Source organism: Chiloscyllium punctatum, chromosome 5 (genome assembly GCF_047496795.1).
Source record: "Chiloscyllium punctatum isolate Juve2018m chromosome 5, sChiPun1.3, whole genome shotgun sequence".
NCBI classification, from domain to species: domain Eukaryota; kingdom Metazoa; phylum Chordata; class Chondrichthyes; order Orectolobiformes; family Hemiscylliidae; genus Chiloscyllium; species Chiloscyllium punctatum.
Genome location: NC_092743.1, coordinates 19,207,307 through 19,225,381, shown reverse-complemented (window position 1 = coordinate 19,225,381; position 18,075 = coordinate 19,207,307). Strand labels below are relative to the sequence as shown.

The following is an 18,075-nucleotide window of genomic DNA, read 5'->3' as shown; positions in this document are numbered from 1 at the left end:
ATTCCACCCACACAGACTCCACATCATCCAACCCTATGTCATTCAGTGCCATAGATTTAATTTTGTTCTTAACTAACAAGGCCACCCTGCCCCCTCTGCCCACCTCCCTGTCTTTTCGATAAGTTGTAAAATCCTTGGATGTTTACCTGCCAGTCCTGAACCCCCTGCAACCATGTCTCTGTGATGCCTACCACATCATAATCATTCACGATGATCTGTGCCATTAGTTCATCTACTTTGTTACGAATGCTACGAGCATTCAGGTAAAGTGCCTTAATGCTAACATTCTTATCATTAGAGATATTGGAAGTCATAAGATGTCCTAAGTTATCCTTCCTTTTTGTTGCATTCCTAATCTGCCCCAAGCTTAAATCCACCTTGCTGATATGTATGGGCACTACTTTCCTTCCCGGCTGCCCCTCCGGTCCACGTCACTTCCTCCGCTGCTCCCGCTCCTTCTCCGCTGCTGCTCACACTTAAAATGGCCGTTGGCGTCGAAGGGTGAGTATTTATACTCACTGCTTACCTTCCCGGCTACCCCTCTGGACCCCATCACTTCCTCCACTGCTCCCGCTCCTTCTGTGAAAGAGAAAAGCACAGCTGCCCGCTACCGGTAAGTAATTTTAATAAAAACTGCCTTACCTTATCTGCAGTCTTCCGAGTTCGTCCTACCTCCGCTGCTGCTCGCACTTTGTGGAGATACACAGTTGTTTATCTGATCTCTCACATAAAAGATGCCTGGTTTTCCCTTCCTACGATGTTATCAGCTCGCAGGTTCCTCACGCAAACTATTTAACAATCTGAACATGCCAAGCAATGATGAATTAGTGGCAGACGCCATTAGATGCCCTGTGACAGCCAGTTTTGACCTAGTGATGATAAAAAAGAAAATCACATGGAGTGTCTGTCTGGCTGATGCATATCGCTGTCGACAAGTTGACAGTTTGCTACAAGTCAGTTAATGTCCTAACTCCGTATTCCTTATTAGCCAGCTGGGGCCACAGTAACACACTCACATTCCAGATAATAATGAGTGGCTTTATATCATCTGTATGTATTGCTGTGCAGCACATTGAGCCCAAAGGTCCTTTGTAATAGTATTCTGGCTAGATGACTGGTCTCCTCACAAAGCTCTTACAACTAAAGCTTATTCATATTCTGTTAGGTTCATTTACATATTCTTTGTTATGGAGACTGCAGGAGATAGTGCCCCTCATCTTTATATTGCAGCGTGAAACAGCCATTTGTGGCCACATTGGATGAACAGACCTGGCTCATAGTCAGCGGTGCATTGTTTAAATTTGCTTTATATGAACAGATCTAGAATGTTGGGAAGTGCTAACTTTGAATTCACATGAAACTGCTTAATTCCTGTTTATTTGCAGCATTGGTTTGTAGCAGCAGATTGGGTTGTAAAAATAACATATTCAAAAGTGTTTTTTTCGAATACATTTTCAAAAAATAACTCTTCTGTTGCCAGTGGCTGGACTCCAGATTTTGCTGGCGTGGCTCCAGTCTTGGTGTGTACAGCCTGGTGTAGTACTGCACACACAGTTTATGATTGTGTTGTCTACATATGCTGAATATCTATTTATACACTGTAATATGTACCAGAGCTTATGTCTGTGTGACCACATAGACATATGGATATCATAGAGAGATACATGTATATTCAATGGACATAATTGATGGTTGATTTCTATTTAATTTCTACGGCCACAATACAGGACACATTTTCATTGAATGTCTTTCCAGTTGCCAAAAGGCTGTATAATATCTATCATCAATAATCATTAGGTTTATATAGCACATCAATAGCAGTACTCAAGGGAACAATTGAATTTTGATCACTATACTTCAATGTTGTACCAGTAAACTTCTTGTATGATATATCCAATTTATCACGTCAAACTACACCCACCACAACTGACTGTCTGCAGTCAACAACACTTCAAATGGGTATTTCCCTCCCTGTCATATCCACTCTAAAATCATCACATAAACAGGGTGATATATAGCGAGTTGTTCAGTGAGTTTTATTCCTGAAGGAAAGTATGTTGGATAATTTCAGAGGGGAACACTTCGAGAGTATTCCATTCATTAATTTTGCTGCTGGCTTCTGAATGATATAAAGTTCACTTATATTTTAGCAGTGGAGCTTGTGTAGCGCAGGCCATTTACATTAATAATTCAGACGAAAAGATGGAGAGTTTTGAATCTAGGTTTACTGGCAATACAAAGGCAGGTGAGAATGTAAATTGTGCAGTTGTGAGTTGTAAATTACTGCAAAGGTAGGTTAAGGGAATGTGTAACAGGATGGTATATAATGTGAAGAAGTGAGACTATTCAAAAAGCCAAAGGGTGGCATGGTGGCTCAGTGGTTGGCACTGCTGCCTCACAACACCAGGGACCCAGGTATGATTCCTGCCTTGGGTGACTGTCCGTGTGGAGTTTGCACATTCTCTCCGTGTCTGTGTGGGTTTCCTCCTACAATCCAAAGGTGTGCAGGTCAGGTGAATTAGCCATGCGAAATTCCCCTTAGTCTAGATTAGAGTGGTGCTGGAAAAGCACAGCTGGTCAGGCAGCATCCAAGGAGCAGGAAAGTCGACGTTTTGGGCAAAAGCCCTTCATCAGGAATAGAGGCAGGGTGCCTGCAGAGTGGAGAGATAAATGAGAGGGGGGTGGGGGTGGGGAGAAAGTAGCATAGAGTACAATAGGTGAGTGGGGATGGAGGTAATAGGTCAGAGAGGAGGGTGGAGTGGATAGGTGGAAAGGAAGATAAGCAGGTAGGACAGGTCATGGGGACGGTGCTGAGCTGGAAGGTTGGAACTAGGGTGATGTGGGGGAAGGAGAAATGAAACTGGTGAAGTCCATATTGATGCCCTGGGGTTGTCCGAGGCGGAAGATGAGACGTTCTTCCTCCAGGCGCCCCACTCCCATTCACCTATCGTACTCTATGCTACTTTCTCCTCACCCCCACCCCCTGTCTTTATCTCTCCACCCTGCAGGCACCCTGCCTCTATTCCTGATGAAGGGCTTTTGCCTGAAACATTAATTTTCCTGCTCCTTGGATGCTGCCTGACCGGCTGTGCTTTTCCAGCACCACTCTAATCTAGACTCTGGTTTCCAGCATCTGCAGTCCTTGTTTTTACTAAGTTCCCCTTAGCGTTAGGTACATTGGTCAAGGGTAGATATAGGTAGGGGAATGGGGTTGTGTGGGTTACTCGTCGGAGGGTTGGCGTGGACTTGTTGGGCCGTAGGGAATCTAACTGCAGATGCTGGAAATGTTGAGATTTTCCAGCAATTTCTGGTTGATGTTATTCACTTTGGTAGTAAATCAATTTATTTTAAATCTTAAATTTTAATGTTCAGAGTGATCTGGGTGTAGTCATATGTGGAATGAAGAAAGTTAACATGCAGACAGAGTAAACAATTAGGAAGACAAATGCTACATTGACCTTTATTGTCAGGTGACTGGAGTATATGAATTAAGACATCTTGGTACAATTATACAGAGTATTGACGAGAACATGCTTGGAGTACAGTATGCAGTATGGTCTTCGTAGCCAGGAAAGGAAATTGTTGTATTGCAAGTTCACTAAATTGGTCCTTGGAATGGGTAGGTTGTCCTGTAATGAGAGGCTGAATAAATCAGGCCCACATTTTTTGGAGTTTAGAAGGATGTGAGGTGATCTCATTGAAACATAGAAGATTCTGAAGGGGCTCAATGGGGTGTATCCTGAGAAGTTGTTTGCCCTGGCTGGGGAATCTAGTCCATGGGACAACAGTCTCAGTTAGGGTGATTGGGTAGGATTGAGATGAGGAGAGACTTCTTCATTTAAAGGATTGTGAGTCCATGAAATTCTCTACCCTAGAGAGTTGTTGTTCAATCCAGTTTCACAGCTGAGATCGAGAGATGTTTGGTCCCTCATGGAATCCAGAGCAGGCAGAAAAATGGAATTGAGGGGGGATGGTCAGCAGCATTCTCTCTAAGCTGCAAGGCTGTACGGGTGTGCAGCTGCTCTAATGCCTTGTGCATGGCGATTGGCATCAGCATGCCAATCATGGCATTGATTTGCAGTTTCAGAAGTTGTTGCTACACCTTGACTCTGCAGACACATGAAGCCAGTAAGAAAATCAGTGGGAAGGTTGATGGTTAGGCATGATTCTGTTGAATGGTGGAACAGGCTTGAGGACTGGTGTTGTCTACTTCTGCTCTTGCTTCTTATCTTTGAATATTAAAAGCCATTCAAATATGCTTGCCACCATGGTTATGACTGATGCTATCAGTTAGCTGGCAGTCATTAAGAGGAATTTATGATGGTGTATTTATGACTGTTCAGTATTGAATATTGCGGAGATTTGTTTTATTTAGCTACTTTGATCTTGCAGTTTGACCATAGAGTTAATTTTAAAATACAATGACAGGCAGTGGCCTTGTGTAAATGTGAGAATGTATGGACTTCATTTGGGGTCAGCAACAGAGCAAAATGTTTGGTGGTTGTGGTATTAAGACACCAGAATATGTGCGTGTGGTTACAGCTGATGCTCATGTAATGTCGACCATCTGCAGACACCTGTTTGATTTTCTTTCCTCTCCCAACTGCTGCCTATTTTTGGGAAAGTTATTCTGGTCAGGTTGCTAATTTTGTCTTCTTGCAATATATTCTGAAATGTGGATATTTATCGTGTCACATTTTCAGCCACGCAAGTTGGATAAGTAGTGTTGAGTTTGCAAATGGCTAATACACTTATCATAAAAGTGGTACTTCCACATACTTGTAAAGTGAACTGGTTAATTCCAGTACAAAAGATGTTCAGAGCAATGTGCTGTGTTGAGGATTACTTTATGGAATTTGCAAGATGGAATTCTTGCCCTTTCCAGTGAATCAACTCTTTTCGATCACTTTGATTTGTGCACAAATTAATTTCATGTTTTCACACTGATCCTCTAAATTCATGGAGAATCCTGCTTCTCCTTATATGAGATGGCTTGGAAAGATGTAGGCTGCATGCTTCACAATCCCACAGATGTGGCTACATTTTATAATGCACTTCCACTGGAGCATGCAGCAACCCCTGCAGAATCCTCGAATTTGCATTTCTGAATAATTGCAATCAGTCATTGAAACACCGCAGCATCAAATGAGGCTGATCAACCCATCATGTATATGATAGACCTTAGTAGCTATATTCCATTCCTCTGCCACTTCCCGTCAGATTTAAGTTATTTGAAAGCCTACTTGTGAAACTGCTTCCATCACCCTTCTGAACAGTGCATTCCAGGTCATTATTTGCTGGTGAAGAATATTATTATCTTGCTGCTGATTTCTTTTGGCAATTGCCTTACAATAGTGGCCAAAAGTTACTGATCTGACTGCTGCTGTGTTTGAGACTACAATTTGTTCTGAAAGCTTCAGGACTTAACAAGAGAATTAGAAAACTGGCACAGAGCTTTTGAAGTAAAATACTTTTTTTTACAGATTTTATTGGCTATATTTGTGTGGACTGTTTTCAGTAGAGTTGAAGTGATGTTTGTACAGAGTTAGTGATCTGTTGTAAGTCACAGTGCTTCTGATCGAGCAGAGCATTGGATTAACCTTTTTGAGAAGAGCCACAGATTCACCAATGGTCATACGCAGACCACTATAGCCTTCTTTTTCACATTGGTAAAAACAATGACTGCAGATGCTGGAAATCAGATTCTGGATTAGTGGTGCTGGAAGAGCACAGCAGTTCAGGCAGCATCCAAGTAGCTTCGAAATCGACGTTTCGGGCAAAAGCCCTCCTTTATTCCCGATGAAGGGTTTTTGCCCGAAACGTCGATTTCGAAGCTACTTGGGTGCTGCCTGAACTGCTGTGCTCTTCCAGCACCACTAATCCAGAATTCTTTTTTACATTGCTTATAATATGGGTGTTATTACAATAAAGGCAAAGAGTTCACTCTCTCTCTGACAGTCGGTGGTACCCAGGGAACTTGCACTGGTGCATCAGCCTTAGTTATAATGTTGTATATCATCGTTTAGAAATGACATGAAGTTAGGAGAGACAATAAGCTGCATAAATGGGAGGATGGGTGGAAGTGAGTGGCCATTATTTACAGTCTATAGATTGTATGGTTAGAACTATGGATTTTGGGAATGTGAGTATAACTACGACAGAATGATTTTTTGATCTAGGTTTTATTATCACATGTACTCAAGTAGTAACAGTACTGTGAAAAGTGTAAAATATCACCACACACAGCGCCATTTTAGGTACAAAATACCTAGGTACAAAATCTTAATTTTAGAAGTAGTAAATAAGCGAATACTTTTAAAAATGTTCAGCATGACAGTTTTCTTAGTATAAAAGTAGAAAAATAAAGAAACAAAGTTTAAAAACTCAAACATTACAGTCCTTTCTTAAGCCATGGGCCTGCAGACTCTCCAAGCTGGGCTTGAGTTCAATGTCAGGAATCTGAGAAAACAAGTGGTAATAATTTCCCTAATGGTGAGGGATTAGGAGCCACAGCAAGGGAATGTGGGTTTTCCTTGATAGACACTTCTAGAAGCTAGTGAACAGATACAAAAATAGGCAAATGGAAAGTTGCAGTTCATCAATCAGGGTTTTGGATTCAAATGTGAGAAAATGATGCCCTTTAGGTCTCTTCCATATCTTTCCCTTCTCATCCTAAACCTATGCTCTCGAGTCCTGGACTCCCTCATCCCAGGGAAAAGACTGTCTATTTACCCTATCCATGTCCCTCATGATTTTATCAACTCTATAAGGTCACCCCAAAGTCTCTGACGCTCCAGGGAAAACAGCCCCAGCCTATTCAACCTCTCCCTTTGGCTCAAATCCTCCAACCCTGGCAACATTCTTGTAAATTTTTTCTGAATCCTTTCAAGTTTGACAACATCTTTCCGATAGGAAGGAGACCAGAATTGCGCGCAATATTCCAAAAGTGGCCTAACCAATGTCCTGTACAGCTGCAACATGACCTCACAGCTCCTGTACTCAATACTCTGACCAATAAAGGAAAGCATACCAAATGCCTTCTTCACTATTGTATCTACCCGTGACTCTACTTTCAAGGAGCTATGAACCTGCACTCCAAGGTCTCTTTGTTCAGCAACACTCCCTCGGATCTTACCATTATGTAAGAGTGAAAGCAGGATTCGTGTTTTCACACAGTGTAGTGAAAATCTGGCATTTAGACTGCAAAAATAGTTGCTGATTTTGGATCAATTGGAATTATGAAGACTGAGATGGGATTTGTTGCATTAGGGCATCTATCATCCCTTAGGTAGCCTTTTCAACGTGTAAAGTGCCATTGATCTCTTTTATGATACTCATCAGAGCATAAATCTACAATGTTGAATGTCTGAAGTACCATGTAAATCATGAATGAAGTGAACAGCAGGAGATGAAACACACAACACCAGCAATTTCGCTACTGCCCATTGGACAAAAGGTTTTTTCCTGTAGCAGTAGCAGATTTTCAATTCTTCTCACTAATAACTTCTAGCTTTGAACTGTCTATGCAACTTCTCCATATCTCAGTACAATGAATATACTTTGACTCGGCTCAGTGGTTAACACTGCCACCTCACAGCACCAGGGTCCCAGGTTTGATTCCAGCACGTTCTCCCCATGTCTGTGTGGGGTTCCTCAGGGTGCTCCGGTTTCCTCCCACAGTCCAAAGATGCGCAGGTCAGGTGGATTGGCCATGCTAAATTGCCCATAGTTTTAAGTGCATTAGTCAGAGGGAAATGGGTCTGGGTGGGTTACTCTTTGGAGGGTCAGTGTGGACTGGTTGGGCCAAAGGGCCTGTTTTCACACTGTAGGGAATTGAATATGGTCACAAAAACAGTAACTTGAATTTAGGTAGCTCCTTTAAGGTAGTAATACATTCTGAAGTGCTTCATAGGAGGGTTACTGAACAACATTTGACACTGAGCTATATGATGGTAATAGGGGACCTGACAAAAAGTTTGGACAGAGTGATGTTTTAAGAAACACTATGAAGCAAAAGAGAGAGGTAGAATTATGTTGAGGTTTAAGGAGGGAATACCAAACCTTAGGGTGTTGGCAGCTGAATGATCATTGTGATGGAGTGATTTAAAATACAAAGTGGGTAACAGGCTAGAAGTGGAAGGAACAGGGAGATCTCGGAGTTCTGGAGCTCGAGGAGTTTACTGCGAAATGGCCTTGGGGAGGGTTTATGAGACAGACAATGGACAGACTTGAAAACGTGGATGAAAATTCTGAAATGAGAGATTGCCAGGCCAGACATTGAGACATGGGACACTCCCTAGTGCTTCTAAAGCATGTCAGCTGCTCTGGTTGATTCTTGCACTCTGTCAGTGAACAGCAATTGCATCTGGAAAAGTTTGTGATCCCTTTTCCCACTAATTGTGGTGGAGTAATTGACCCGTAATTGCCTGATTTGAGGAAACAGTACTAATTTTTAAAGCTTCAAATCCTAGTCTGTGTCTTGTCAGAAGGAGACCCAGGTTCTGGATTAGCGATGCTGGAAAAGCACAGCAATTCAGGCAGCATCTGAGGAGCAGGAAAATCGACGTTTCGGGCAAAAGCCCTTCCTGCTCCTCGGATGCTGCCTGAACTGCTGTGCTTTTCCAGCACCACTCTAATCCAGAATCTGGTTACCAGCATCGGCAGTCATTGTTTTTACCTAGAAGGAGACCCAGGAACTTGCTTGCAATGTTTTAAAAGAGCTTGCTATCACTGTTGTCAATAGCCCTTAAAGATGGACGTACACTCAACATAGGCTGATGGAGTGATGGAATGTACGTTGTTACTCACAGATGATCTTGGATAGCTTAGCCATTCCTTCACTGCAGAGTTCATGATGGAGTGCAAGATGTTTACCGTGGGGGAAGAAGAGGGGTGTAGTGAAATCATGTCAGGTCAAATGCAGAATACCCAAACTCCAGCTGTGGCAAACTTGTCAGCCATTCTTACTGGGAGACAGTGAGGTCTGCAGATGCTAGAGATCAGAGTTGAGAGTGTGTTGCTGGAAAGACACAGCAGGTCAGGCAGCATCCGAGAAGTAGGAAAATCGACGTTTTGAGCCGGAGCCCTTCATATACAGAGAATCTTTTTTCATATCATGGTATTGTTTGTTAAGTGAAGCTGTGGTAAAGCTTCGGGGGGCATGGTAGCTCAATGGTTAGCACTGCTGCCTTACAGCGCCAGGGACTCTGGTTTGATTCCAGCCTCGGGCGACTCTCTGTATGGAGTTTGCACATTCTCCCCGTGTCTATGTGGCTTTCCTCTGGGTCCTCCGGTTTCCTCCCACAATCCAAAGATGTGCAGTTCAGGTGAATTGGCCACGCTAAATTGCCTACTGTGTTAGGTGCATTAGCCAGGGGTAAATATAGGGTAGGGGAATGGGTCTGGGTGGGTTACTCTTTGGAGGATCAGTGTGGACTTGTTGGGCCAAATGGCCTGTTTCCATACTGTAGGAAATCTCATCTAATATAAATCTAATCAGGAATGAGGTCTGGCCCAAAACGTCCATTTTCCTGCTCCTCAGAAGCCTGCCTGACCTGCTGTGCTTTTCCAGCAACACACTGTCAGCCATTATTACTGGCAGAGTAGTCTGTCCATTAGAGTAATGTCAGACTGAGGAGAGATTGAGCAGTTGAGACATGTCCTGGTTAGAGTTTAGAAGGATGAGAGGCGAACTATTTGAGGTTTTTAAGATGATAAAGGAGATTGAATTAGTAGATGCAGAGAGGATGTTTCCCTTTCTAGGGCAACTTAGAATGAGAGGTCAAAAGTTTAGGATAAGGGGTTGCAGATTAAAAACAGATCAGGGGAAATTACTTCTCTAAGGGTTGTGAATCTGTGGAATTCACTACCCCAGGGTGTGATAGACAGTGAATAAATTTAAGGAGGAGGTAGAGAGACAGATTTTTAATTAGTTATGCGTTATACAGTTAAGTGGAGTGGGCAGAAAAGTGGATTTGAGGCCAAGATGAGCATATTAAATAGTGGAGCAGACTCGAGAGGCTGAATATCCTACTATTGCTCAGTCCTTTGTATTGTCTGGAGTGTGATGGAATACTCCCCACTTGCCAGAATGGATGCAGCTTCACCCACCACTCAGGAAGCTTGACACTATCCAGGACAAAGTAGCCCCCTTGATCTGCACCACATCACCAGATGCAATTGCTGTTCACTGACAGAGTGCAAGAACCAACAAGTGCAGCTGGTATGGCTTTAGAAACACTAGGGAGTATCCCAAGTTTCATTTTTAAAAATATCACATCCTGCACACAGGCATTGGCAGCAGTATGTACACCTCAAGATATACTACAATAAGTCAGCAAGCCTTCTCTGACAGTGCCTTACTATAGCCTTTACCACTTAGAAATGCAGTAGCTGCATGGAGACGCACAAGCTGCAAGCTCCTTACTAAGCCACTCACCGTCCTGACTTGGAAATGTATTGCCAGTCCTTCAGTGTCACTGGGTCAAAAGCCGGGTACTCATTCCCTCACAACACTGTGGGCCTATAGCAACTACAGCAATTCATCTTTCTCCCACCTTCTGAGGGGCCATTAGGGATGGGCAGTAGCAATACCCACCATACTATGGACGCATTTTAAAAATGTTTTGCTTGATCTAGTACTACAAGTAGCAACGTTACTGTTCCTATTTGAGTGGGCTGTTGCAGAGAGGAGGAAGTTCAATTCTTCAGCTCTAACTTTCTGTAAAAGGGTTGGCTGGGGTTTGGAGGAGTTTTTAGTTGATGAGGTCAGATTTTTGGTCGGTTTAGTTGTTGAAGTGTTACCCTGGCAAGTCCTGAGCCAGCAATTAGCTGTTGGATCATGTAGCCCAGCAACTGCTGACCTGAGTTGGGGTCAGTGTTTCCAAGAGGACTGCTGTGTTGGGGCGGGTGTGGTGGAGATGTAGAATTCAGCACAGAGTAATCACTGCTCACAGCATCAATCAGCAGCAGTGTAATTTGAGTTATTTGCTCTATAACCCTTGGAGTTGTGGGAGCAGTGAAGCCTGCTCTATGGCAAAGGATTGAAGATCCACTGCATGTAACATAAGCTTTTTTTTAATGGCAATTCTGAAATGGAAAGGGTTTGACAGATTTCTCAAATGTAACTGCAGAATAATTTTCCCATAGACAAGAATGCTGTGTCTTAAGACTTGAGGCACAAGTTCTTTAACTTGTTTGAGTTGGTTAATGACTGATGTAGGAGCTGCAGGGTGGTCTCCAGAATGCTTGCTTTATCCCTGAGGAAAAAAATGGACGGTTTATCTTGATTGCTCCTACAGCGAACATTACTTTAGACTCAGAGTATTTTCCCTCCCACACCTCTGCCAAGTAGCTGCGCTTGCTTCTAAAGGGAGTCCCTGAGCTGAAGAAGTTTAATGGAATCGGTGTTCGGTGTATTGGCTAAATCCAGGCACCATTTTTACTGCCAAACTGATGGGGATTCCTCATGTCAAATAAAACACTGTGGCAAATCGCTTACAATCAGAAGGGTGGGCCCGATCTCATCTCCTTACATCTCACTCAAAGTGGGGAGAGCAACAAAAATCTGCTAAGAACATAGAACATATTGAGTCAGAATTTAACTTCTTAAAAGTCAACATGAGAACTTACTATGCTGCTCAGAGTCACAAGAGGCAACTCTAGTCATTCATGATGTCACCACAGCTAAGAACACTTGCATCAGAGAAGGGCAAATAGCTTAGAAGAGGGAGGATTCTTTTGTTTCAATCAATGGTATGAAGTAAAGATAAAGTCACCATAGTCTTACTGGACAATTGGGCCGCTCTCTCATTAGAGAGAGATGACTGGAGATGGTTTGACCAGAGGCAGGGCGTGCGGTTGAGAAAGTGGGCACTTCATGGTGACCTCAGCTGTTGCGGGAATTGAACCCACGCTGCTGGCATCACTTGGCATTGTGAATCAGCCATCTGAACTAACTGCTCCTCCCACAAACAATGGTCTTGTGAACAGTCATATCAAAGGATGCCCGTTTCATCAAATCAACAATATTTCACCGCAGTCACTTTAGAGGTATCAACACATAGAAACAAGAACAGCAGACCAAGCAGCATTTGTTTTCCAATCTCCACAGATGTTGCCTGTCTTGTTTCAGGCAACTGTTATCTTTATTTCAAGTTTCATTTTTCTTTATTTACTTCATAACATGCAAAAAAGATAACAGCAGCTCAAAGTACACCCTGCTCTGACTTAGAAATATATCAGCATTGCTCAGAGTCCCTGAGCTCGCTCTGTAACAGTACTGTCAATTATATCTACACCACATGGACTGCAAACACCCAAGAGAGTAGTTCACCACCACCTTTTCTAGGGTATTGAGGGACAGACAGTAAATGTTTGCAATGCTGGTGATGCCTACATTCTGTAAAAGAATATGTTAAAAACACAATACCTGACCATGAGATGCTAATATGACACCACCTCTTCTTCCAAGTATGTCAGAACAACTAACAATCAGTAACTGCCTGCAATTTCATTTTAAATTGTGTCTTTCAGACATATGTGCTGGTACCATGTGAGACTCCATTGTCTTCAGTTAGTGCTGAGACATTCTCACAATCGCTGCCTTTTGTACAACTTTAGGAGCAAAAGCTGTGTTACAGTTTTAATATCGAGTTCAAGTTACAGCAATGATGGGTGACTTCGATGTGCATGTAGGAATAGGATAAGTGAGTATGAAAGCAAGCTATCACGAACATAAAGGTGGGATGTAATGGAAAAAAGATTAGCGAGGATAAGTCTGGCCCAATGCAGGTGGCAGAAGGAGAATTGTAGTGGAGATCAGAATATGGAAGAGAACATAAATGGTTACTTTGTATCTGGCTTCACAGAGGAAGTATCAAAACTTTTGCCAGAAATACTAAGCAACTGAGGGGCTTGTGTTAACGAGCAGCTAAAGGAAATTAATATCAGTGAAGTGGTAGTATTTGGAAAATTAACTTAATTATTAACTTCTGAGCCAAATAAGCTTAATCCTAGGAAGTAGCAATAGAGAGGGTGGCACGGTGTCTCAGTGGTTAGCTCTGCTGCCTCATAGCATGAAGGAGCTGGGTTTGATTCCAGTCTTGGGCGCTGGTCTGTGTGGAGTTTGCACGTTCTCCCCATGTCTGTGTGGGTTTCCTCTGGGTGCTCTGGTTTCCTACCACAATCCAAAGATGTGCAGGTTAGGCGAATTGGCCAGACTAAATTGCTCATAGTGTTCTGGGATGTGTAGGTTAGGTGCATTAGTCAGGGGTAAATGTAGAATAATGGGGAATGAGTTTGGGTGAGTTACCCTTTGGAGGGTTGGTGTGTACTTGTTGGGCCGAAGGGCCTGTTTCCACGCTGAAGGGATTCTAAGATAGTGAGTGCTTTGATGGTTCCCTTTGGGCGGCACGGTGGCACAGTGGCTAGCACTGCTGCCTCACAGCGCCAGCGACCCGGGTTCAATTCCCGCCTCAGGCGACTGACTGTGTGGAGTTTGCACGTTCTCCCCGTGTCTGCGTGGGTTTCCTCCGGGTGCTCCGGTTTCCTCCCACAGTCCAAAAAAATGTGCAGGTCAGGTGAATTGGCCATGTTAAATTGCCCATAGTGTTAGGTAAGGGGTAGATGTAGGGGTGTGGGTGGGTTGCGCTTCGGCGGGGCGGTGTGGACTTGTTGGGCTGAAGGGCCTGTTTCCACACTGTAAGTAATCTAATCTAATCTTTAGCAATTTTATAACTTCTAGTAAGATTCGTATTGACTGGAATATGAAAAATGTAACGTCATTATTTAAAAAGAACGGGAGAGTGGAATTGTAGGCTTGTTAGCTTGTTTATCAGTTGTAGGGAAATGTTAGAAGCTGTTATAAAGGATGTGACAACAGAATGTTTGGAAAAGAATAGCAAAACTGGACATGGTCAACGTGGATTTATTAAAGGAAACAGACAAACTTGTCATAGTTTTTTGAGGAAATTGCTTGTAGCACAGACAAAGGAAAACCCCCACTGAATATGATATGTTTTGTACTTTCAGAAAGCCTGAGATAAGGTCCCGCACCGGACATTACTAAATAAAATCAAAGCACTTGGGATTGGGGAAAATGTGACAGGATGGATTGAGAATGGGTGAGCAGTCAGGAAGCAAAGAGTAGGAATCTTTCTCAGGATTGTGGGGTACTGCAAGGTCCATCACAACTATCCACAACTGTTCACAATTTATGTAAAATATCATGACGTGGGAACCAATTGTAATATTTCCAGTTTGCTGATGATACCAAACTGGTTGGGAACGGAAGTGCGAGGAGGGGGCAAGGTTGCTTCAAAAGAACTTTGACAGTCTATGTGATTGAACAAGAACACGGCAGATGGGATGCAATAAGTATGAAGTTTAATCATTTTTGTAGAGAAAACAGGCACATTATTTTAGAACTAGTGAGCAATTGGGAATTGTGGATGTCCAAAGGGATCTGGATGTCCTTGTAAACTCTACTTTGCAGGTACAGCAGGAATTAAGACAAATGGAAACTTGACATTCATTTCAAAGGGAAGTAAAGATGTTTTTTGTTGCAGTTATATAGAACCTTGGTGAGACCTCCCTGGAGGATTGTATCCTGTTTTGATCTCCTTATCTAATGTAGGATGTACTTGCCACAGAGGCAGTGCAATGGAGGTTTACCAGATTAATCTCAGGGATGGCAGGATTGCTGTATGAGGAGACATTGGAGGAAACTGGATTTGTATTCTCCAGAGTTTTTTGAAGAGTAACCTCACTGAGACTCTCACAATTCTTCCAGGACATGAGAAAGTGGATAAAGATAGCATGCCTCTCCATGGCTAGTGGTGTTAGAATCGGGGACATAATTTTAGGACAAGCAGCAGACCATTTAGGACTGAGATATGCAGCAACGTTTTCACTCGGAGGTTGGGGAAATCTTTTAGCATTCTCTAACCCAGGAGGCTGTGGAAGCTCAATCATTGAGCAGGTTCAAGACCGAACTTAGTAAGTTTCTGGAAATTAATGACATTAAGGCATTGGGTGTGGGAAATACAGGGACTGAGGGAAATCACAGAGGAGCCCCCCCTCCCCCACACCAACCTATCCTGGTTTCTCTCAGATGTATGTGGTCTGAGCGCAGGATTCTCCAGAGTGTGTGGGCAGTCTGCCCAATTCACCCCACCGTAGGGAAGGTTCTGTTCTGACCTTTGGAGAAGAGACAATGAGGAAATGATCAGCCTTGATTGAGAGTGATAGGGCTGGCCCAATGTGCTGAATGGTTTCCTCTTCTTCCTGTATTCCCTGACTAGTCCAATGTCCTGCAAGAGAACACTGGTAACTCCAGGAGGTCACCCTTCAACTTGAGTTAGGGCCAAAATGTTATAATGATTCCATGGTTTGGTTCTGGTGATAGACTACAATGGCCATGTCCAGTTGACACTATATCCCAGAGTCCTGGGGAATTTTGAAGTCCTGGTTGTTCAGAGGTTGGATTGAAACTAAAGTTTTTTGGGGGGGAGAACAATGTGATGGCATTGATTACATCCACCATATTTGATTTATATGTTAGAAATGCTTAGTTTCCGATGTGAGCAAAGTCAGGGGATATTTTGCAGAACACAGGAACTGTATTGTTTTGTAAACATCCAAAATATAGATTTAAAACAGTCTACTTTTCAAAGTAGATTAAAATCTTCACCGCCGGTAATGGGATTGCTTATTTCAAAAACAGTCCAGCCCCTTCTCAAACTTTGTTGTTTAAAATGAAGTTGAGCTCCTCCATAAATGGGACTTGGGCATCATCAGTGCTGATCAAAACATTCAGACTTAAATCTGTCAATGCCAAATTGGCAATCCTACTCCAGGAGCACGACTGGTGTGTGAGAGATGGTAACGGCATGTTGAAGTGGCAGCTGTTCCTTTGGTGTCGAGATTAATGTATTAATTGTTGGGACAGAATTGGGAGAGCTTAACTCTGCAGCTGGTCTCTGCAGATGTTGTGTTTAAAATCAAACAAAAAATCTTCCATCCTTCTCTCAACACTGAATCCTCTCACGTTAATGAGTGCAAGGTTCACATGAAAGCAAAAGCTAAACAAGAAACACAAGACTTCTCTTCATTTGTAGAGGTCTTTATCATGCAATTGGGAAGGGTGAGTTTGTAAACTTGATTTTGTTTTTGATTTACTTAAAGTTTTGTTGCCCCTCTTTCCAAGAGATGCTTTTCTGAAATGAATTTCCCCTTTCCCCTCTCATCCTATTTGTTGTCTGTGCCCTGATCTGTATAGTCATGAGGACAGTTGCCCCCATCTGCTCCCAGTGCCCCAGCCAACAGAAGATGCCAGCAGGAGAGTAACTCACTGGTCCTATTTTGCCTCCACTGGAAGATACTGCAGTGTTCTATCATCAGTGGGAAACTGTAAGGCCCGGGTCAGCACCAGTCCCCCACCCACCTCACTTTCACTGCCCACACACACACCAGATTGACATTGCTACACCAACACTCACTACCATCCCACAGTGTGCACTGATCTTCACTGAATATCTGCAGTCTGCATGTTGCCCTTTCACTCCTTGTCCATTGTTAATGCAACACTGGACGGCTGTGGCGAATGTTGTGCCTAACCTGTTGCTAATTTGTGCTGTGTGCATGCTCTAAAATGCAGGATGAGCTGGATGAGCTACGGTCGGAAATGGAAGAAATGCGGGACAGCTATCTGGAGGAGGATGTATACCAGCTGCAGGAACTCCGCAGAGAGTTGGATCGAGCCAACAAGAACTGCCGCATCCTGCAGTACCGCCTCAGGAAAGCAGAGCAGAAAAGCCTGAAAGTTGCTCAGACTGGCCAGGTGGATGGCGAGCTGATAAGGAACTTGGAACAAGATCTGAAGGTGAGGTGGATCCCTTGGCACACCGTGCCTGCTCAATTCACTAACCCTTATTCTGATCGCTATGGGGAAACTGTGAACCAGCAATAACCACATTTATCACACAACCCAGATGATGGTCTATAGAAGCTGCGTCATTAAGTACATTGAAGGTTGAGATAGACTGATTTATAATCAGTCGGGGAATCAAAGGTTATTGAAGATGAGGGAGCAAAGTGGAATTGAGAATGGTCAGATCAGCCATGATCTCATGGAATAATGGCATGGACTCAATGGGCTGAATGGCCTACTTGTATTTCTATGACTTCCCCAAATGAGGAAATGAACAATAAGAGCTCACTTTGTGTAATTTTCATCTTAAAACAAGTTAGAACTAACACCATGAATAAGTAGAAATTAACAGGCAAATGATACTTCAAGTGAAAATAGCTGATAGAACAAAGGTATGTCTCATGTAATCACAAATACTGAATCACTCCCCACATAAGTATGGCAATGTCAATTCTCACAACTCAGCCTTTAGTACACAGGACCTCTGACCTTCTTTGCCAATTCATTTAGCCCTTGAGTCATATTCACCAGCAGCTGTATTCCATCGGAGCGCTCTGGTATGGTTAACACCAACAGGATACTCATTGTTCTCTGAACTCTCCCTTATGTGGCCTGAGAGTGTCTCAGAGGTTCTTACATGACTTTCCAGGTTTTAACACCTTTCTAGCCAACTTGCACAACAGCTCCAAGAGCTCCTGTCTCCTTTTCTGACAAACAGAAAACCAGCCACGTTCTGAAAGAGATTTTCTTCTCACCAGAATTTGGTGTATTCCTCTTTTTGTAATGACATCTGTATGTTAGCCATCTTCACCCACTATATCCTTCCTCTGAATCTCCTTTGTGGTTTTTTTGGTATTTAAATTCCTTCCTGTTAGTACAATTTCCAGGTCAACAGACCACATTTATTTTATTATTCAAGGAAATTACAATTGGTTTCTTTAAATTGCTGCAAGCTCCTTGTGGCTTTTCCGAAAGATTCTTAAAACAACCACAGATTCCCTGGATGTTTTAAAGAAATGACAAGCTGTTTTTGAGTCTTGGATCTGGGAACAAGAGAAGTCCAAATTGTACCACTGATACAGATGCAGTGCTAAATGAGCAACACCACAACTGCACTTATACATTCAAAAGAGAACTTGACTGGG

The 18,075-nt window shown here is 43.0% G+C and overlaps 1 protein-coding gene across 4 annotated transcripts in view; it reads left to right on the top strand.

Moving 5' to 3' along the window:
- The window catches only part of mtcl1 (microtubule crosslinking factor 1), a 213,144-nt gene that overhangs the window by 15,316 nt on the left and 179,753 nt on the right, over positions 1 to 18,075 (top strand). For all 4 annotated transcript variants that reach the window (XM_072569875.1, XM_072569874.1, XM_072569873.1 and 1 more), the window contains exon 2: positions 16,658 to 16,882. In XM_072569875.1, the coding sequence (XP_072425976.1) occupies positions 16,658 to 16,882 (225 nt within the window). The remainder of the gene's footprint in view (positions 1 to 16,657; positions 16,883 to 18,075) is intronic.